Source organism: Ustilago hordei (genome assembly GCF_900519145.1).
Source record: "Ustilago hordei strain Uho2 genome assembly, contig: UHO2_contig_20, whole genome shotgun sequence".
Lineage (NCBI taxonomy): Eukaryota > Fungi > Basidiomycota > Ustilaginomycetes > Ustilaginales > Ustilaginaceae > Ustilago > Ustilago hordei.
In genome coordinates, this window is record NW_024545282.1 from 469,461 (window position 1) to 488,851 (window position 19,391).

Here is a 19,391-nt window from a genome sequence, read left to right on the forward strand (position 1 = left end):
TGTCCCACGACGCACGAGAGAGAAGTGGCGTTCGATGTGGGTGGCCTCCCCTTCTACATTCTCTTGTTCTGCCCTTCTTGTGTCTCCAATGCAGTTTTCGGGCCTACGCTCCATAGCTGCTTCATCCTCCCATTCATTCATTCTCGATCATTGCCGACCCTGTGCGAATGAATGGACTGTCTCAAGCTTCTCGATCCCCCGCTTAGTCCTTCCTTCGGACACGGACCTCGACTCAAGACAAAGAATCACGCTTATGTACGAGCACAGAGCCCCACTTAGACTGTATCTCGGACCACTCTACTTCTACTGTAACCTTCCTCCAGCCCTGTCCCAGTGCACTTTGTTACCACCATCCTTCTTTCCTCCTCCTGAAGCAGCCGCTAACGCCGCCGCTGACCTGTTCTAGCTTTCGGTCCTTCGCTAGGACCCCCACGCCTTCATCTCGCATAGACCCACGCCTCTTTCCATCGCTCGCTTGCTCGCTTCCACCCCCACTAGACCGCACCGATTCAAGAATCTTGCAAGCCACTTCAGGGGTCGCACGCCTGTGTGGACCGCCACAGTAGCTCTCGGTAAACGCTTCCGGACTATCGATACAGCTTTGCTGCAATTGTGAAGACTGTTCCATAGCACTACTTTGCATCTTGGTTAGCCGCTGTTACGATCTGCTGATCTCTATAAAGGGCCTCCTTAGGCACTTGCACTGCTCAAGAGTGACGCTTCCAACAGTCTTCTCGAGTACCCTCTCTTTTCCCTCTGAAACGGTTCTTTCCCACGATGAGGTTGCCCGCCTCAGCGCTCGTCACAGCATTCTTGCTTGTTGGTCCTCAACACGCTCAAGCATCCCTTGCCAAGTCCGAAGGCCTCAACACCTTGTTCGAAGCGCTCGCTGATCTTACTCGTCCTGCTTCCCAAAAGCGTCTCCCCGCTGGCGCAAACACGTTCAGCTTGAGCTCTGACCCTCGACAGTCTGGTGTTCAATGGAGTGTTCAGCAGACCCAGCCTACCATCCTAGAGGATGGCAAACTCAACGTCCCCGACTTCAAGCTCGTTACCCAAGGTGAAAAGTCCAAGTCCGCTCAATCACCTGCCGCTTCTTCGCCTGACTCGGCTTCCACTTCCACCTCTGCGAGCAGCAACCCTGGTATCACAAATGCCAAGCAGGCTTTTTCCTCGAGCTCCTTCTATCCCGTCAACCCGCCTTCTTTCCCTCTTGCTGTGAGGAGCCCATACTTCAATGCTTGGCTTCCTTCGGGCTCTAACTTGGACTCGACTCCTCCCAACACCGTCGGCAATGGCGGCTACTTGGCTGGCCAGTGGCCCTCATTCTGGACCTCGTCATATGGTGCTGACGGCGAGTATCGTCTCGGTTGGTCTGGTTACATCCGTATCGACAACGTCACTTATGAATGGATGGGCAACGGTTTTGGCACTCTTGTTCGTGCTGGTTCCGCTGCCACACAGCTCAGTGCAGAGTACACTGCTACTCGTACCATGTTCACTTTCGAAGCTGACAAGGTCAAGTTCAACGTCACTTTCCTCACTCCCATCACTCCCGATGACTACCTTCGTCAGAGTCTGCCCTTGAGCTACCTGCACGTCGAGCTCGACAAGTCCACCATCAAGGGTCGTAGCATTCAGCTCTACACCGACATCGACGAGCGATGGGTTACTGGTCATGACTTTGATTACGAGAACTACGCCTACGACCAGCAGTACTACGAGAAGGATGACACCTCGGTCTTCTTCGTCACACGCAAGCGTCCTCAGGTCTACACTGAGTACCGTCAGCGTGCCGAGTGGGGCAACGCCACTTATGCTGCTAGGAACCACACCGGTCTCTCTTCACGTAACAACAACAATGTCGTCGTTCACACCGAGTTCATTGACCGTGGCAAGCTTTCGTTCGATCATGGTCCCGTCGGTGGCCCCGACAACTCGTTTGCCTTTGCCATCGACTTTGACGCCAAGCATGCCGAGAAGGAAGCGCTCTTTGTCGTGGGTCACATGCGTACACCTTATGTCAACTACATCCGTGCTAAGTATCCCGGCAGCAACTCGACCAAGAGCTACCAGGAGGATCGCTACGGCTACTGGCAGACCAAATTCGGTGACAAGCTTGAAGATGCTGTTGCTTTCTTCATGAACGACTTTGAATCGGCTCTTGAGAAGGCCAAGGCTTTCGACAAGCAGGTATTGGACGACTCGCGTGCTGCTGTTGGTGGTGGCGAAGTTGGTGACAAGTACGCTGCTATCACTCAGCTTTCGCTGCGTCAGGCATTTGCTACTTTCGAGATCACGGTCAGCAAGGACTCCAAGGGCAAGTACAACACTTCCGACACTCTTCTCTTCCTCAAGGAGATCTCATCCAACGGAGACATGTCGACCGTCGATGTCATCTTCCCTCTCTTCCCCCTGCTCTCCTACACCAACCCCGATTTGCTTCGCGATTTGATGCTGCCGATCTTTGAGTACACCGAATCCGGCATGTACCCCAACAAGTGGTGCGTCCACGATCTCGGTACTTACCCCAACGCCTCCGGCTACAACGATGGTAACGATGAGCCCATGCAAGTCGAAGAGTCGGGCAACATGATTTGGATGACCCTTCACTGGGCCCAGCTGGTTGGCAAGGACAAAGCAGTCCCCTTCCTTACTCAGCACTACGACATTATGAAGCAATGGTCAGAGTTCCTTGTCGAAGACAGTCTCATCCCCGCCGAGCAGCTCTCCACAGACGACTTTGCCGGAACCCTGGCCAACCAAACCGACTTGGCCATCAAAGGTATCTCGGCCATCGCCGCTATGGGTCGTATCGCCGATATCCTTGGTCACAACAAAGACGCCAAATTCTACGCCAACATCTCATCCACTTACATCAAGCTCTGGCAAGACTACGCTATCTCTCACGATGCTTCCCACACCAAACTCGCCTACCAAGCCGATTCTTCTTGGGGTACACTGTACAATCTCCTCGCTGATCGCCTTCTCAACCTCAACCTTGTGCCTCATGCTGTTTACAAGATCCAAGATGGATGGTATCCACGTGTGCAGGAGAAATATGGTGTACCTTTGGACTCGAGACATAAATGGACAAAGACCGACTGGGAGATGTTTGCTGCTGCAGCTTCCGACGATCCTGCTACGCACAAGCTGTTCATTGATTTGCTCTATGCGTTCATTAGGGATGGAAAGACAGATGCACCCTTTACGGATCTGATGGAGAGTACGACGGGTGATTTCCCTAAGCAGCCGGAGGATCCTTTGATTCACTTCCTTGCTCGACCTGTGGTGGGTGGTCACTTCAGTTTCTTGGCCAAAGCCAAGGCGGATAAGGCCAACGGTATCGCAGAGGGTGCGTACAGGTACGGCGATGAGAATGATGTTATCACTGGAAGGAACGTCACCAAGCCACCTGGTAAGGATAGTAAGAAGCAGAAGCCTTTCCAGCTGTCGGACTTGACGAGGAAGAAGTCCAACAAGCTTTCGAGCGGATCGCAGCGTGCATTCCAATTGCCAGTCCAGGCCTAGACGTACCCGAGGTGGCTGTCACAGCTAGATTTTCATTCGAGCACGAAAGGTCTCGAAGCAGAGGATCTCGCCATTCGATTTCTCATATTGTGTATTGCTTAGAGTGTACATCTTTAGAACACGTTACACTGATAAAACTGAAGACGTTTTGGTCCCGATACTGGCGATCGGGGAGAGTCTATGTACGATGTCACTGCTAGTTTATAGACAGAACAAATATACTCAATTGACTGAAGGAATGTGGCGAGAGCCTAGTGCTCTCTGTGAGATATATATACATGTGAGCGGCACATGCCGAAGGTGGGAGTACTCCTACTTAATGATCTACCATGACAACGAGCGGGACTGTGTTGCACCCGATCTCTGATCAGATTGGTCATCTAACTGGATCGGCTCTGCCTGATTTCCGATCAGATTGGCCCCGCGTCATCCTTTGGCATCGCACTGGATCGCAATCTCCAGCATACACTTGTGCAAAGATTCGCAGAACCCTACTGCAGCATGTTTCACCGCACAATGGCACAGAAGTGCTTTTAGCAGAACGAAACTTTGGTGTCACCGTCGAAAAAGTCCTCCTCCGGGTGCTCGAAGTGGATCTCGTTGAAAGAAGCGATCCGACGCCATGAGACACAGGAATTTTGAGATGGGACTTTGGGCTGTTTGGATGCTCCGGAACGATGGCGTCAAAAACTTGATTGTTCTGAAGGGTTTGAGTAAGATGATCACAAGGCGTGGTTGGTGGGAAGGATGTAGGGAAGATGAAGAACTCAGATCCTGAATTGGTCTGTGCAATCATACGCAGCTTTCTTTTATGCCCCACATTCAGCTGACCGAAAGTGCCGGTTCGTTCTCCGCGCCTGTCACCGGTCAAATGAGATATAATTTTCGTTTCACAGCTACCAATGGTGGTATACCGAATGACGACAATCCTATCTGAGTTCATTCTCATTGCCTTCGTATGGTTAGAGCGCAGAAGAGCAGCGGCCTAAGGAAAGGATGATCGTATGCGGCTAGCTAGGTTGAATCTAGAGGATTGCGACAGCATTTGCGAGACTGGACAGTCCGCCCGCGTAGTTGAAAGGAGCCGACGCTCTACGACATGCCAACGACGTAATGAAGGCCAGAAGCAGATGTCAGCAAGCTGCATGTTCGATGGCCGCATTCATGGCTTTGGAGCTCAGGAACTCACAGCATGAAGGTAAACTTTTGCAGCCTTGTGCATGTTTTTGCGAGCTCGTCCAAGTCAAACAGCTAGGAGGCAAGGAGGCGGACTCGGCGGTCGGAAGCATCAGTCAGAAGGTCCACACCACTTCGAGAAGCGTTTGCTGGACAAAGAAGCAAGGAAGACGCACCTCACCCATCGGCATACCCCAGGAAGAAAGGAGCAAGTCGTGAAGGATCCAATCACTGTTGATTGGCGGAAATCGCTGCAGGTTGAGGTCAAGCGACCCGATGTGAGTAAGTCAAGTTGATCAGTGAATGTCGTGCCACGCAGGGTGCGCGGGAAAAATTGCATCTACCTACTTCGACGCTGAGATTGTCGCTGACGATGGCGGAGATTTTGTTGTTCCACAAGAAGCGAGCCAAAGCCTCGCTCTGTTCGAGACCCGCTACAGGCATCGTCGGTGTTGCTATGTGTTTCGCAAATTTGTCCCTCTCTTCATCGCTGTAAACAGATGTATGATGTCGAGTAAAGCCCTGATAGATGAAGAGCACATCTCCCGGGAGGAACTTTACGTTTTGTTCCCGAACCATGTCTCTAACATGTGCCATTGTGATGGCAAAGCTTTCGACTGGATGAAAGTCTGGAAGTGCATGTCGCTCAGCGTACTGCGCAAAATCGAGCAAGACGCCACGCGCCACGATGCCTCGCTGCGCCCATGTTTGCAGGATGGGCGGCTGTATCCTGGTCTTGTCAAGCACCTGTTCCTGCGTCAATCCGTCAAAGGTGCGTTTTCGAGAGGTATGACACCAATGGTGCAAAGCATCCCACTGCGACGTCTGCTGAGGGTTGACGGTGTAGACATCGTCCATAGCTGAAAAGCCCTCTAGACCTTTACGCTCGTGTTGGAGCGCTGTACGTCCAACGGCAGGAGGCGAGAGCTGGTCGAGTGGTAGATTCAGGCCAATCGAGATGCCATGTTGGATAGCAGCAGCCCTACCGTTGAGTATGGCGGTGGAATCGATGTGGTTGAGCGTTCCAAGATAGCGTGCTGGTGTGCCTGGTGGGCCCCACAAATTTGCAAGACATCCTCGTCCGCCTTCGGGTAGCTCGTCGAAGGTCAGGTCTTTTGCACCGACCGTCGTCATGATGCTTTGTCAACGCTCTGATCGACCCAGCATCCAAGCTGCCTAGAAAGTTGCAAGACCGATCGAAAACTAGCTTCGGTGGCGCGGGAAGGTTTGTCGGTGGTATCCGCTCTCTCTTAGATTGCGTTCCGGAGATTTCCAGATGGTGGAGATAGTTCTGCCAAACTCAGCAAGACTTTTAGTCAAAGTATGTGACTTGTAGTCCGATCTCACACTGCCGCCAACTTCGCTCGCTTGGATATGTATCATATTAACCCGGATCGACTATCGCGACCGGCATGGGCATGCCGGTTAACAGATAGCCGACATAGTTGCCCCGACATATTTCTACATCATATACTGGACAGCACATCTATGTATCATGCACGTATGCGCAGAACGCTGGAACATATATATGCTAGTCATTATCTTGTACTTAGTTCTTACATATTATCGCAATCGATACATGCGATCATCGCTATTAGAGAGGTTTCGGTTACTTAGCTACGACCAACGACGAACTCGTAAGTGAGTATGTCGGAGAGGTGGAGATGGTGGTGGTTCGGAAGCAACCACCAACTCGGTTTTCGAACTGCGCAAATTTGAAAATAAAATGAAAACTATCCACGTGATGCGTCTGTGCAATTAATAAGCATGAGCTCATCAACCCGCGATTTACTCATGGTCGCCATCAGGCACGGACTGGTAAAGTTAAGCTTCACGGCCTCGGCTGGCTCATTTCTCACTATATTTTCACACTCCACTCATCATTAGTAAGCAATTTATGTTACATTTCTCTCAAAAACATGCCAACGCCTGGCTGCTACTAATGGAAAAGGGCCTTGGTCAGCGTCGTCCTACGTCGACTTGGCTTTTCTTCAACTAAAACTCAACTGGGTCTTTGAGGTCCTTGCCGAGGTCGAGTCCGGCGTAGACGTTGCTACCGGAAGCTCACTATTTGTTGTACGTCCTACAACACTTTTTCTCTGCTCTTCGGAAGCCAGGTTCGGGATTAAAAATGCAGGCAAAGGCAAAGCGCTCTTGTTTGACAGGTCGACTTCAGACATGATCCTTGGGTATACAGAACCGCTTGGCCATGTGACAAGCGAACGGCTTTAGGTAACCACTCTCACACAAATCTGACATCTGTTTCACACACCACTGAGCCGAAATCTGGATCTTGAGCTCCTCGACGTCGCTCTCAAGGATGTGATACTGAGCCTCCCACTCAACCCTCGCTTCCGGTCCCACGAATCGAAGTCGGCTGCCGTTTCCACCATCCACTTCTCTAAACCCGAACGAGCCTCGAGGCCGACCATGCACTCGGCGGCTGCCTCGACTTGTGAGCAGACAAGCAAGCAAGCGAGCAAGCGAGCAATCAATCAAATGCTGAGTGATAGCGGTGCATTAATTATCCTTCAGGTCTTAGATATCCCCGCCCTCCGTCAGCCTCGGTTTGCAGGACGCAGCTAGATGCTTTATCTACCCGAACCTTGACCTATCCAGCACCGCCAAACCTCTGCAAACGCCCGACAGTACATCGTAACCGTAGGCAGCAGCTCTAACCTTGCCTTGGCGCAACGTCTATAGTTGACTCGTGTGCCGTATATTACTCGCACTGCTTTGCTTGCCGTCCTTCGTCCTCCTTCTCTTCCGCCCCCTTCGGTTTTGCTCGTCTGGTCTTCAACGCAGAAATAAAACACCATGCAATGTACAATCTCAGGCATGAGCAACATGTCCAAAGGCGCCACTGATGCCGAAGAAGAGGCAACGGGGTTCTATTCTTTGATGTCAAAGGGCGACCTCGAGATGCCAACTGCTCTTGACGAGAGTACCTATACGCACAATCGTGACAGCAACAAGGCCACCTGCACCAACCGCCTCATTATCGCCTTTGTCGCTCTCGGATCCATGACGTACGGCTATGGAGCTTCCATTGTCTCCACCACCGTCGGTCAACCAGGCTGGATCGCTGCGTTTGGCCTCACTGCCGACCCTACCAGTCCTGAATACAGCCGCTACTCGAATGTGACCGCCGCTACCAACGGTCTCTTTGCCGCAGGTGGTGCAGTGGGCTGTCTTATGTGCATGGTCTTCCTCGATGTGATCGGACGCAAGAGGTCGATTCAGCTAGGTTCTTTCATCGAAATCTTTGCTGCAGCGCTCCAGGCTGGCTGTGTGCGCAATAATCTCGACATGTGGTATGCTGCACGCTTCATCTCGGGTCTGGGCATCGGGATTTTGGTGACTACAGTTCCCTTGTATCAGTCCGAGCTAGCAAAGCCAATGAGCAGAGGACTCGAGGTTGGGTTCCATGCCATGTGCCTGGTTGGCGGCTACTTCCTCTCTGCTTGGATAGGCTTTGGTTGCTACTTTGCCAAAGACCTCGAGTTTGCATGGCGTTTCCCGTTGGCGGTTCTCTGCATTCCACCTCTGTTCCTTCTGCTTGGGTCGCCTTGGATGCCTTTCTCACCACGTTGGCTTGTATCCAAGGGACGAACAGAAGAGGCTTGGAGGACACTTGCCATCATCCACGTTCAAGGAGGCGTTGATGTGACCGGCGCAACGCCACCCGCGTCACATGGAGAGATCTCTCAGCGTATTGCTGAATCCTCCAGTCGCACTCAGCCCGACGTTGCGCTTGCGATCGAGGAATACCGACAAATCACCGACCAGATCAGTCACGAGCAGGCAAGGGCCAAGATTCACGGCAACAAGTGGAAGCGCTCCCTCTCTGTTGCCTCGTTCCGCAAACGTCTGCTTATTGGCTTCCTGGTTCAGTTTGGCGCCCAGACGGGCGGTCCCTTGGTGATCAACAACTACAGCTTCGTCATCTATCGCAACCTCGGACAAACTGGCTACATGCCCTTCCTCCTCATTTCTGTTTGGCTCACTACTGCCGTCTTTTGGAACATCCTCGGAGCCAACATGATGGACCGAATCGGACGAAGAATGGCAATGCTTGTTGGAATCGCTGCTTGCTGCATCCTCGTTGCCATCGAGGCTGCACTCACTGCCAGGTATGCCTCGACGGACAGCAAGGTGGGAAATGGAATGGCCATTTTCATCATCTTCCTGTATCTTGCGTTCCAAGGCAGTTGCATCGACTGCAGCATGTACCTCTATGTCTCCGAGATATTGTGAGTAGACTCGACTACAAAGAAAGCTTGACTTCGGCCAAGAAAGAAAGACCACCGACTCACTTTGACAGCCCATCCGCTTCATCATCGATACAGCCCGATGCAGATTCGCGCTATCGGTACTGGGTTCACTCTCTTCGGACAGTTCGCAGCCACGCTGATTCTACTCCAGACCGCTCCGATTGGCTTCCAGAACGTCGGCTGGAAGTATTATCTTGTCATTGTCTCCTGTAGCTTTGTCTACTTCTGGATTATCTATTTCCTCTTCCCCGAAACCGCCAACAAGACTCTCGAGGAAATTGGCATCGCATTTGGTGACGATCCCGATGAGATCTCTGCCACGGTCAAGAACGACGCTGCTCGAGTCGACTGCTAGTTCCTTGCTCTTCTCTCACAATTATCCTGTACAGTAGAGTAGTAAACGTGACGATCCCGATCTAAGCTTTCTCGATCCTGAGGTGTGAGCTCGGCCCCAACGAACGTGTCGCCCTTTTTGAGCGGTGGTTAACTTCAGTTGCCGGCCAAGAGGGTGATGAGATCTGTGAAGCAAGGAGAAGTACCTGCATTGGGAAACGATGGAGAGGAACAAGCCTGGCCTTTGGCGATATGACAAACTTGTTGCTGATGGTGCTCAGTCGAGAGTGGAATCGGGGCGATTGAAATAGTATACGTAAGACCCTGACATCTGGGAATCCTTGCCGAGCTGTTACAGCAAAACACAGCATTCGACACTGCTTCTGCTCGAAGCACATATTTGATCTCCGACCGGCGTTGACACCGAGCTCCCCTGCAAGTTGACAGCAACACAACACAAGCAAAACTCTACATCCTGCTGCGTCTGATGTGTCATCGCTGACCGTGTCCGCTTGGTGTGGCTGTGATGATGTAGGTATCTCACCACCATAGTGTTTTGCCACCATCATCCGTTCGCAAGCATACAAAATGGTACCAAGCAAATCAGGTTGCATCTCCCTTCCGACAGGTTGGACGAGCTTGTTGGTGCTCATTACGATGTTTGCTTCCTTGCTGCAAACGGTGACTGGCGCTTCAACAAGCACCTCAAAGAAGGTAGCGCAGCAGAGCATTGATACAACAACACCACGTATCCTCGTACCGCTATACATCTACCCGCTCCCCAACGCTTGGGATCCACTCTACACTGCTCTCCGAAACAACCCAACGGCAGCATTTACCGTCGTTGTCAACCCGAACTCCGGCCCTGGCACTGGCAAAGCCCCCAATTCGGACTACGCGGCAGCCATCAAACGGCTTCGAGCAATTGCTGGTGCCAATCAGATTCTTGAGCTTGTCGGATATGTCAGGACGGACTACGGCAAGAGGGCTGAGGCAGAAGTGAAAGCAGACGTGGCAAAGTATGTCGGTTGGGCGGACGGTGTTAAGCTCGACGGGATCTTCTTTGATGAAGTCAGCACACAGAGCAAGTGGTTGAAGCTTTACACAAACTATACCGATGCTGTGAAGGGTAGCAAGTGGGCCTCGACAACAAAAGCTTACAGCTCAGCACACAAGGCTTACGTTGCAAAGAGCAAACAGAAAGCCTCAAAGAGATTGCACAGATCAGCTATCACAATCTTGAATCCTGGAACTTGGCCAGAGTCGAGCAGGTTCTTCGACATTGCGGATCATGTCATCATTTATGAAGACAAGCTGTCCAACTTCAAGTAAGTCGCCGCCCTGAAGCCCATTCTCGCTCTGAAGAGCCCTATTATTGACAATCTGACATTCCTTCCGCACTTGTGGCTGATTAGCTACACCGAGTACAAACAAAAGACAGCCTCGAAGAAGAATGCAGGTAGAGCTTTCCAGCGAAGCTACATCTTCTACAATGTTGACCCTAACAACGCCACCACCAAAGATGGAAAGAAATTCACGATGAACAGCCTCGTCAAAGCTTCAGTCAACGGACTCAATGCCAAAGGTGGTCTCTTTATTACCAATCTCGACATCGGATCTATCGATGTCTACGCCTCGTTTTCTTCCGTTTGGCAACGATTTGTCAAGTCGGTCGCTTCCCTGTCGAGCTGATATACTCTCAAACATGCTCAATTCCAAAGAGACTCTGCTTCAACACACTCTGACTTTGCTGATAACGCTTGCAATTCGGTGATACAATGCTGAAAGAGTGACCAACTATCGATCAAATAGCAGCGCTCGGCGAGGCGGCAACGTCGGCGCAGGCACCACCAATGCTGGCATACCCGTACCAACCGTCTGTGCAGGGTTGCCCATGATGATGCTCTCACTAACACCCAGCACCTCATCCTTCTTACCGAACAGTGCGGCATCGAACAAGTGATCCGTCGTCTTTTCGAAACTGGCCAGCATGAGCACGCTATCCTTCATCTTGGCTACACCGAATCGTGTGATACCCAACACTTCACCCTTGTACGTCATCGTATCTGCCAACAGCATGACGTGCCGCGGATCGATGCTCATACCGTGAGCTGACATCGTGTGTTCGATTTCGCGGTAGACGGATGTGCGAGCTGCTTCGATACCAAGTACGGATTGCATCTCCATGACGTGGTTCGTGTGGGTCTGCGTGCCAATGACACCTTCTGTCGTCATGACCTTGAGCAGACCGTAACCTTCGACCAGGAGTTTGCGAGTTCCCTTTTCGTCCGAAATGACGGCACGTGTGGCCTGTGGGATACCCTTGACAACGATCGAAGGCAAGGTGCGCTTAAGTGCCTTAAGGTTGTAGTACACCTCGCTCTCCTTGTCAATGCCCTCGGGAGGTACGTAGATACGAATGCGGTTCTTCTTGGGAATCACCATCACACGCTCCTCTTTGATCTTGAGCTTGGGAGCATTGACAATCGCCCACTTGATGTCGTTGAGCGTGATCTCGAGCTGCAGCTTCTGGATGGCTTCCATATCAATGTGAACGCCCAAGTAGGTATACTGCGCTGCCCATGCTTCTTCGATGACCGAGGCGATATCGCCGAGGTACGTCTTTTCAATTCGACCTTTGACGATTCGTGCCGACTGTTCCGACTTCTCCGAAACTAGCTTAGCTTCGATGATAGGCGTGTTGATCGACTTGGCAGCGTTGATGATTTCCTTGATACGAGGTACACCAAGCGTGACATTCATCGATGCAACACCGGCGAAGTGGAAAGTTTTGAGCGTCATCTGCGTACCTGGCTCTCCGATCGACTGTGCACCTACGGCACCTACAGCCGAACCTGGCTCGATCTTGGCCTTCATGTACTTGATATAGCACTGGTTGAGGAACTCGAGAATCGCCACCTCTTTGATCTTGGTCTTGTTGTTGACAATTGCCCATGCATCACGGTCGGCGCCGAACGAAAGGTCGGTGTGCTCGTCCCAATACTCGGCGCGCTCCTCCGCACCGTACATGCCGAATGCTTGGCGCACCTCGACCGCGCGCTTGTAGACGTTCTCGCTGAGGAACTCGTATACAGAGTCGCGGTACTTTTGTGTGCAGGTGTTGACGAAGCGAGGGCTTTTGAGCTCGCGTTCGACGATCTCCATGATCTCGTAAGGATACATACCACGGCCCGGAATGTGATGTGTTATGGCCATGCAGTGACGCCATAGACGGAAAGGCTCGATGGGCATGGCGTTGCCCTCGAGTTCGGCGGGATCCAGACCGTCATCACCGTAGATGAATTGTACCACACCGCCGACTGAGTTGCGGACACTTAGATCGTAGTGCGTTGAGAGATCCTCAAGTGCCTTCATGAGACGCCGCTGCATGTAACCCGTCTCGGCCGTCTTGACTGCAGTATCGACCAGGCCTTCACGACCGGAGATAGCGTGGAAGAGGAACTCAGTTGGCGTCAGACCGCTGAAGAATGAGTTGCGCACAAAGCCTTTAGACGGCGGATCCTTGGACTTCTTGGGGAAGTGTGGCAGCGATCGATCCTGGAAGCCGTTGGGTACACGTGAACCTGCAATAATCTGCTGACCTACACAAGCGACCATCTGTGCCACGTTGATCTTGGAACCCTTGGAACCACTGACTGCCATGACCAAAGGAGCGTTGTGTCTGCTAAGCTCTGTCATGCAGATCTCACCGACGTCACTTCGGACTCCTGATAGTACACCTGAGATCATATTCTCGAGTGTTTGTTCCTGGTCGCAACCTGGAAGGTTCTCGAGCTTGCCATGCTTGGCCTTCTCGATCAAGTCAAGACATTCGGCATAGGCAGCTTCCACCTTTGCGTCCTTGTTCTTGCGAAGATTGGGTCCTGGAATGACATCGTTGATACCGAGCGAGAAGCCCTGGTTGGCAAGCCATCGGGCACACGTCTTTGCGAGTCGGTTCATGGCGGTGATGGCAGCATCAGGACCATAATCACGAAGCATGACACCGAAGACGGAGTTCTTCTTGCCGTCACCGACGGTCGACTTATCGAAGACACCACACATGACCTCGCTGTTGACAATGACAAGCCAACCATCGTTGGGCGACATGTCTTTTGGGTGGCCACCCTTGGGCTTCTCGAAGGTTCGGCATTGCGCCTCGAGGTTGATGAGATGCGGGCTTTTACGGTTGGGACGGATGAGGCAGGACATGACCTGCTTACCAGTCCACAAGCGAACAGGCTTCATGATGGCAGGTGGAGGGATGTCGATCTGCAGATCCGCATCAGCAAAGTAGCTGCAGACCTGGGCGAATTGTGCACGATCAAAGAAGCGGTCACGCTTGGAGATGAGGTACGATGCAGTGATGAAATCCTGAATGGCCGCAATGATGGGTTCTCCGTTTCGCGGTGTGACCAAGTTGTGCTTGACGCCCATGAGGATGGTAGCTTCTGTCCTCGCCTCTTCGGTCTGTGGAACGTGCATGTTCATCTCGTCACCGTCAAAGTCGGCATTGTACGGGTTACAGGCACACTCATTCAGACGGAACGTACGCCATGGTCGAATCTTTGCTCTGTGAGACATAATGGAGAGCTTGTGCAGTGAAGGCTGTCGATTAAAGAGAACGATGTCACCGTCACGGATATGGCGCTCGACAATGTCACCGACACGGAGTTTCTGTGCTAGCTCCTCGCGCATGCCCGGAAACTTGAGGAAGCGCTTGAAGCCAGTCTTGCCATCCATTAAATAGTTGGCGCCGGGATGAACATCAGTTCCGTTGCGGACGGCCTGACGAAGCTGCTCGATGTTGTGCTCGAAGACACGTTCTGGGTATGTGAGGATCTTGGCGACTCTTTGTGGCACGGCGACTTCGTCGATCTTGAGGTTGGGATCGGGACCGATGACGGTTCGACCGGAGAAGTCGACACGTTTGCCTGACAAGTTACCACGGAAACGACCCTGCTTACCCTTGAGACGCTGGCAGAAACCTCTGCTTGGCTTCTGTCCTGGTTGTGTAGGTACACCTGGCAGTTCTGAGTTGATGTACAGTGCGACGGTCAACTGAAGGAACTCCCACTGTTGCACAAGCTGACTTGTGGTGGTACCCTTGCCGCCTTTGACCAAGCCGAGCTTGAGCAGACTGTTTGTGAAGATGATCTCGGTAAGTTTGATGGTGACATCGTCTTCGTTGGTGGCGCCATCTTGAGCTACGGAGGGACGAATGCAGACTGGTGGAACGCAGATATACTGCCAGATGTACTCTTCAGGACGACCGAACTCGGGCCGTAATCCGAGAAGCTCACAGTCTTCATCCGAGATACGCTTGAAGAGGTCGAGTGCCTTGAGCGGATTGAGGTCTTCTTGTGCTCTGTTGAGATGTGGTGAGATGTCGCCGTTGCCCATCTTGATATTGGTAGCAAACGAAGCCCTAAACTCGTCATGTTCCGCCGCTGTCTTCTTTGCACGGAACTTTTCGTGAACGATCTTGAGCTGACCTTGCTTTTTGACAGTGCCGTTGGTGTATCCACACTTGGGGCAGTAGAGTACCTTGCGTGCAATGGTATTGACAGCCTTGAACGCCCGTGTACGGTCGAGGTTCTCGAGATTTGGTTTGCGGAAACGTTTCAAGAACTTTCGACGGTCAGGTTCTTCGAGCAGAACAGTGGCGCAGTTCTTGCAGATACTCTGAAGGATGGCGATGGTGTGCTTGAAGAAGCCGACGTGGAAGACGGGAAGGACGAGCTTGATGTAACCGTAGTGACCAACGCAGTCTGCCATCTTTAGATGACAGGTCTCGCATAAAGAGTTTTTATCTGACACACCCAAACGTCTGTCTAGTGTACCGTTGGCAACTGGTTTGCGTTCGGCTTCACCAATCGTGTAGAGATCTCGAGTGGTGACCTCGATCTCCGACATGTTGACGATGTCCTGCTTGGACAGGACACCGAACTGGATGTGCTTGATCTTTTTGGGTGCATCTTGAGAGACGAGTTGCTTCATGATGGCAAATGTATTGGGACGAGCGTAGCCAGCGTGATTGAGACCGGTGTACAGCTAGCAGATCAGGACGGCAAATATCCCTGTATATTGGCCAACTGAGTGCTCCTGCCGGTCTGATGCTGTGTTGATATGTGTGCTGAGGTCGATGCTGTGTTCGGATGAAGCGGATCGAACTATGAGTGAGGAAAGTGGATTTGGAGGGTCGTGGCAACTATGCCGTGTAAGGCATCATGGTAGCTATAAGAGGTAGGGAGATGAGTTTGTCTCTGGACCAAGTCGAACCGCGACCTGGCGTGATTCGATGATAGTCTGCGAAACGACCGATGTGCACAGTAGCAAGACGATCACGTAAGAGTGCTGAGCTGAGTCAAGCAGGACTCGTCGCCTCGCTGCCTTGACGAAGTCGAGGAGTAATTACGTAGCTTAGTCGAAATAAGAGGTGTAGGAAGATGTAGCGGCGGTGGCGAGAGGTAAGCAAGAGATGAGGCTGTTTGGTCGCGAGCAGGCAAGATTCTCTCTCTGTGCGCCAGTGTCGCGGCCAGGATGCGATGAGGATGATATGAGGATGATATGAGGATGATATGGAGACGATGATGGTGTCTGATTGCTCCATGTCCAATTCTTCTCGATGTGCTTTCCGGGAAAAAAATTCCTTAACCGCGAAAAGGCGCAGCCGAGCACACAGCAAATGTGCACTTCTTCGACATGTTAAATCCGAACAACCGAATCCCGGGTTCCGAGAAAACCCAAGCAAGAACTCCCGGGTTCCGAGAAGAAGAAGAAGAAGAAGTCCACCTTGGAAGAAAGCAACTAACCTAACCCTGGAACTCAGGACCCTGAAAGACGCCGAACTTGGATCTACACCATACCAGCTGCGATCACAATCACCTGCGACATCTTTGTGCTGCTCTACGCAAGCATGCAGGACGAGATCATAGAAAGCATTCGGCGCTTCTCAGTGTCCGATGATCCGCTATCGACTTCAACAGCTCAAACTTTTGTTGATGCTTTCGCGCCACTTTGCTACGCTCAGCTCAGCACTACATCGGATAAGGCGCCGTCATCATCGAGCAATGGCGTCTCTGCAGCGTCCGAGCTGAAGCAAGCTCGCAGTACAGCATTGCTGACTCTCGCATCGCGCTCTTCTTCGGCAACAGCTCCAACACTAAGGACAAAAGGTGCCTCTTCCCGTGCCGAGCGGATCAACGAGAACCTTGGGCAGCTCTTGACTCCAGTCATCCGATCGAGACTCGCCGACACAACACCACACAGCCTTCTCTCGGCGCTGCACTTCTTCTCGGCTCTCTTCAGCGTCTTGCCCGCAGAAGCGCATGACATTCTTACCGCAGATGGCATTATCGACCTTGTTCTCGAAGCTCCAGATGCCTGCAATGCTGTGACAAGAGCTACAAGCAACTCCTTGCCTCAGCTTCCGTCGGATCAGGACCTCGTCAGTCTCGCCGTGGCTGAACTCATCTCTTCAGCTTCCAACTCGGCAGCGACCAGAAAGTATCTTGCAAGCCAGCAAGCCATTCTGGATTGGCTCGATATCAATTGCCTACCGCGCAGCAGCTCTTCTAATGCACACGCCAAACGTAAATCGAATGCGATAGCTGCCGTTGCTGGAGTAGCCGATATCAAGGTCTATCGCGCAGTCGCAGCGGAGGCTGCTCAGGGTCTGACTCAAGCTGCCTCGTCACAGCCCACCTCTCAGCAAGATCATATCCGCAAGATACAAGAGCACAAGCAAGAACGCAGGCGCAAGGACGAATCTCTCTGTCAGATTGTTCAGGCTGAGATGGTAGCTGCTGCCTCAGAGCAGTCTGCGAGCAAAGCATGTTCATCGTCTATTCAAGAGATCCTTCAAGCCGACTACGAACGGACGGTCAAGCTAAGCTGCCTCGAGGTGCTAGCCTATCTCACTGCTCAGCCCGCGTTCAAACAAAGAGTGGCCGATGATACAAAGCTTCTCCAAATCCTGTGTGCCAGCTTCAGCGTCGCCCAGTCTATGACGTCCGATGACAAGCAGACTCTCGATATTGACAGTGAAAGATTCGATGGAGCACTCCAGCTCAGTCTTGCCACTATCCTTTCTAACATCACCGCATATCCACCATCGCTTACTCCTGAGGAGAAGCAAGTGCGACGCCTTGGAAACTTTGCAAATGCTCAAGGCAACAAGCAGGGTGACGACCAAGCGGACAAAGACGAACTGCTTGAAAAAGCTCATGCTGTGGAGAAGAGATGCATTGCTGTGTTGGAAGCCAAAGGCGTCGAAACGATCAGCGCGATAGCTGTTGCTGGACCACCTCCAACATCAAGCAAGTTTGCCACCGACTCGCAAGACTTTACCTCAGGCTGGAAAGTCAATCCGAGTAAAAGTGTCCGCCGAGCCTGCGGAAATTCTCTGTTAGCCCTCGTCACTAAACAGGATCGAACGGTGCGGGGCAAAGCCGTACAACAGGGCGCCCTTAAAGCTGCGCTTGCCCTGTCCGCTCCAGTCCTGCACAGCTTGCTTTCATTCGGCAAGCCTGAACAAAAAGAAGCAGCGAACGGGCTCTTTTCGCGCGCATCTGGGTCTTCTGGTGCTGAAGTGACATCGGAAGACCTTGCACCATTGCAAGCGCTCGCCAAGCTCCTCATCTCGCTCAACCCCAGCCTACTCTTTCCCTCGCATGACGGACTCCTCTCAGTTGCGTCTGTCACCTGCAGTCTCTTGCTCTACCCCTCAGCTTCGCGCCTGCAGAAGTTCGAGGCGCTTCTTGCACTCACCAATCTTGCCTCGCTTTCGCCAGAGGTTGGACTGAAAATCGCTGCATTCTCTTTGGACACAACGAATGGCTACCAAGCTCAGCAAGCTTCACAGCCTTTTCACGGCACTTCTGTGCTCGCACAGGCATGTGAACAGCTGCTCATGGAGGATCATTCCATGGTACGAAGGGCATGGATCGAGCTTCTCGTCAACCTCGTGCAAGTGGAAGAAGTGTTAGATTTCTTCCTTTCAACCGGTACTACGAACCCTTGCCAAGCCGGAAGCGATTCCAAACAGGATATTCAGAGCAGGGGCGAGCGACAGGACAGAGTCAGCCTGCGACTCCGGATGCTTTTGGCTTTGTCCGAGGTGGATGAATGGGCCTATGTAAATCGCGTCAGCCCCGATCAAAGCGGTAAGGCGTCAAAGTCAAGCTCGGAAAGTGCTGGTGGAGAGCCCTCACTGGCGACAAGACTGGCTTGCCTTGCCATCTTAGCGATGGTGACCGAGTCGAAAGCAGCCATGAATGCCTTACTAACACTTGAAAGACTTTTCCCGGTTCTGCTCAGTAACCTCCTTCTCGACCGATCAAAAGATGACGAGAGGAACCAGTGGGAGCGTGCTGACCTCCTTCCAGCCAATGTAGATGCCAGGCGGGGCACTGTTGGCCTGGAAGCTGATGTGCAGCTCAATGCCATCAATCTGAGTCTCCGCGCCAGCTATGTACTCCTCAATGTGCTTTATCATTTGAAAGAGAGTTGCGATGGCGATGGTGATGGCAATGGCAATGACAACGACAAGCTGAAGGGCGGCTTTGAAAAGGGTGCAGTGCTATCCGCATTGCAGGACACACTTGGTCATCACGTCGTGCAACTCGAGAAAGCAGCAGAGCCTCCTCACGTCGAAGAAAGTCGCAAAGGCTTGCTTCAGGTCTTGGCCGAGTGCCTCAAGCTTGCAAGAGACCTCAACACGGTGTAGACCATATCCATCGTCGTTCCATCCATGTACATTGCTTGCAATTAGGCGCAGCATTGCCGGTACAACAGCTCATCAGCTATCCTCAGCCAGTAGATACGCAGATTGTAGCGACTTGGTTTACGAGAAGAAAAGGAGCAGTGAGACTGATAGCGAGTAAAATGAAAGCGAGCACTGTTAGATTTATAATTCGGAACATGGAAGACGGGTCCCGGAATGCAGAGCTCTCATACTGTTGTAATATTCTGGCTTGATCTGTGGAAATATGCTTTCTTCGCACCTTCTCCTTCCGACGCTCTGACCACAACCTCCCCATCGATCCATCCGAGTCTATACCCCAATCGTCAACT

General features: G+C 52.2%; 6 protein-coding genes across 6 annotated transcripts; 4 read left to right on the forward strand and 2 right to left on the reverse strand.

Moving 5' to 3' along the window:
- Positions 1-777: 777 nt before the first annotated feature.
- On the forward strand, positions 778-3,531 carry UHO2_06737 (putative glutaminase A; the record flags this gene model as incomplete). Its single annotated transcript, XM_041558906.1, has 1 exon — positions 778-3,531. The coding sequence occupies one exon, from the start codon at positions 778-780 to the stop codon at positions 3,529-3,531; it is 2,754 nt and encodes a 917-aa protein (XP_041414840.1).
- Positions 3,532-4,556: 1,025 nt separating this feature from the next.
- On the reverse strand, positions 4,557-5,841 carry UHO2_06738 (uncharacterized protein; the record flags this gene model as incomplete). The annotated part of the gene is made up of 4 exons (XM_041558907.1): positions 4,557-4,623; positions 4,721-4,782; positions 4,884-4,958; positions 5,056-5,841. 4 exons carry the CDS (start codon positions 5,839-5,841, stop codon positions 4,557-4,559), a joined length of 990 nt encoding a protein of 329 aa, XP_041414841.1.
- Positions 5,842-7,554: 1,713 nt separating this feature from the next.
- Positions 7,555-9,336, forward strand: UHO2_06739 (putative sugar transporter; the record flags this gene model as incomplete). Its single annotated transcript, XM_041558908.1, has 2 exons — positions 7,555-8,960; positions 9,057-9,336. 2 exons carry the CDS (start codon positions 7,555-7,557, stop codon positions 9,334-9,336), a joined length of 1,686 nt encoding a protein of 561 aa, XP_041414842.1.
- Positions 9,337-9,902: 566 nt separating this feature from the next.
- On the forward strand, positions 9,903-11,006 carry UHO2_06740 (uncharacterized protein; the record flags this gene model as incomplete). Its single annotated transcript, XM_041558909.1, has 2 exons — positions 9,903-10,642; positions 10,730-11,006. The coding sequence occupies 2 exons, from the start codon at positions 9,903-9,905 to the stop codon at positions 11,004-11,006; spliced, it is 1,017 nt and encodes a 338-aa protein (XP_041414843.1).
- Positions 11,007-11,111: 105 nt separating this feature from the next.
- UHO2_06741 (putative RPO31 - DNA-directed RNA polymerase III, 160 KD subunit) lies at positions 11,112-15,314 on the reverse strand (the record flags this gene model as incomplete). Its single annotated transcript, XM_041558910.1, has 1 exon — positions 11,112-15,314. The coding sequence occupies one exon, from the start codon at positions 15,312-15,314 to the stop codon at positions 11,112-11,114; it is 4,203 nt and encodes a 1,400-aa protein (XP_041414844.1).
- A 919-nt stretch (positions 15,315-16,233) lies between these two features.
- Positions 16,234-19,044, forward strand: UHO2_06742 (uncharacterized protein; the record flags this gene model as incomplete). Its single annotated transcript, XM_041558911.1, has 1 exon — positions 16,234-19,044. The coding sequence occupies one exon, from the start codon at positions 16,234-16,236 to the stop codon at positions 19,042-19,044; it is 2,811 nt and encodes a 936-aa protein (XP_041414845.1).
- Between the last annotated feature and the right edge of the window lie 347 nt (positions 19,045-19,391).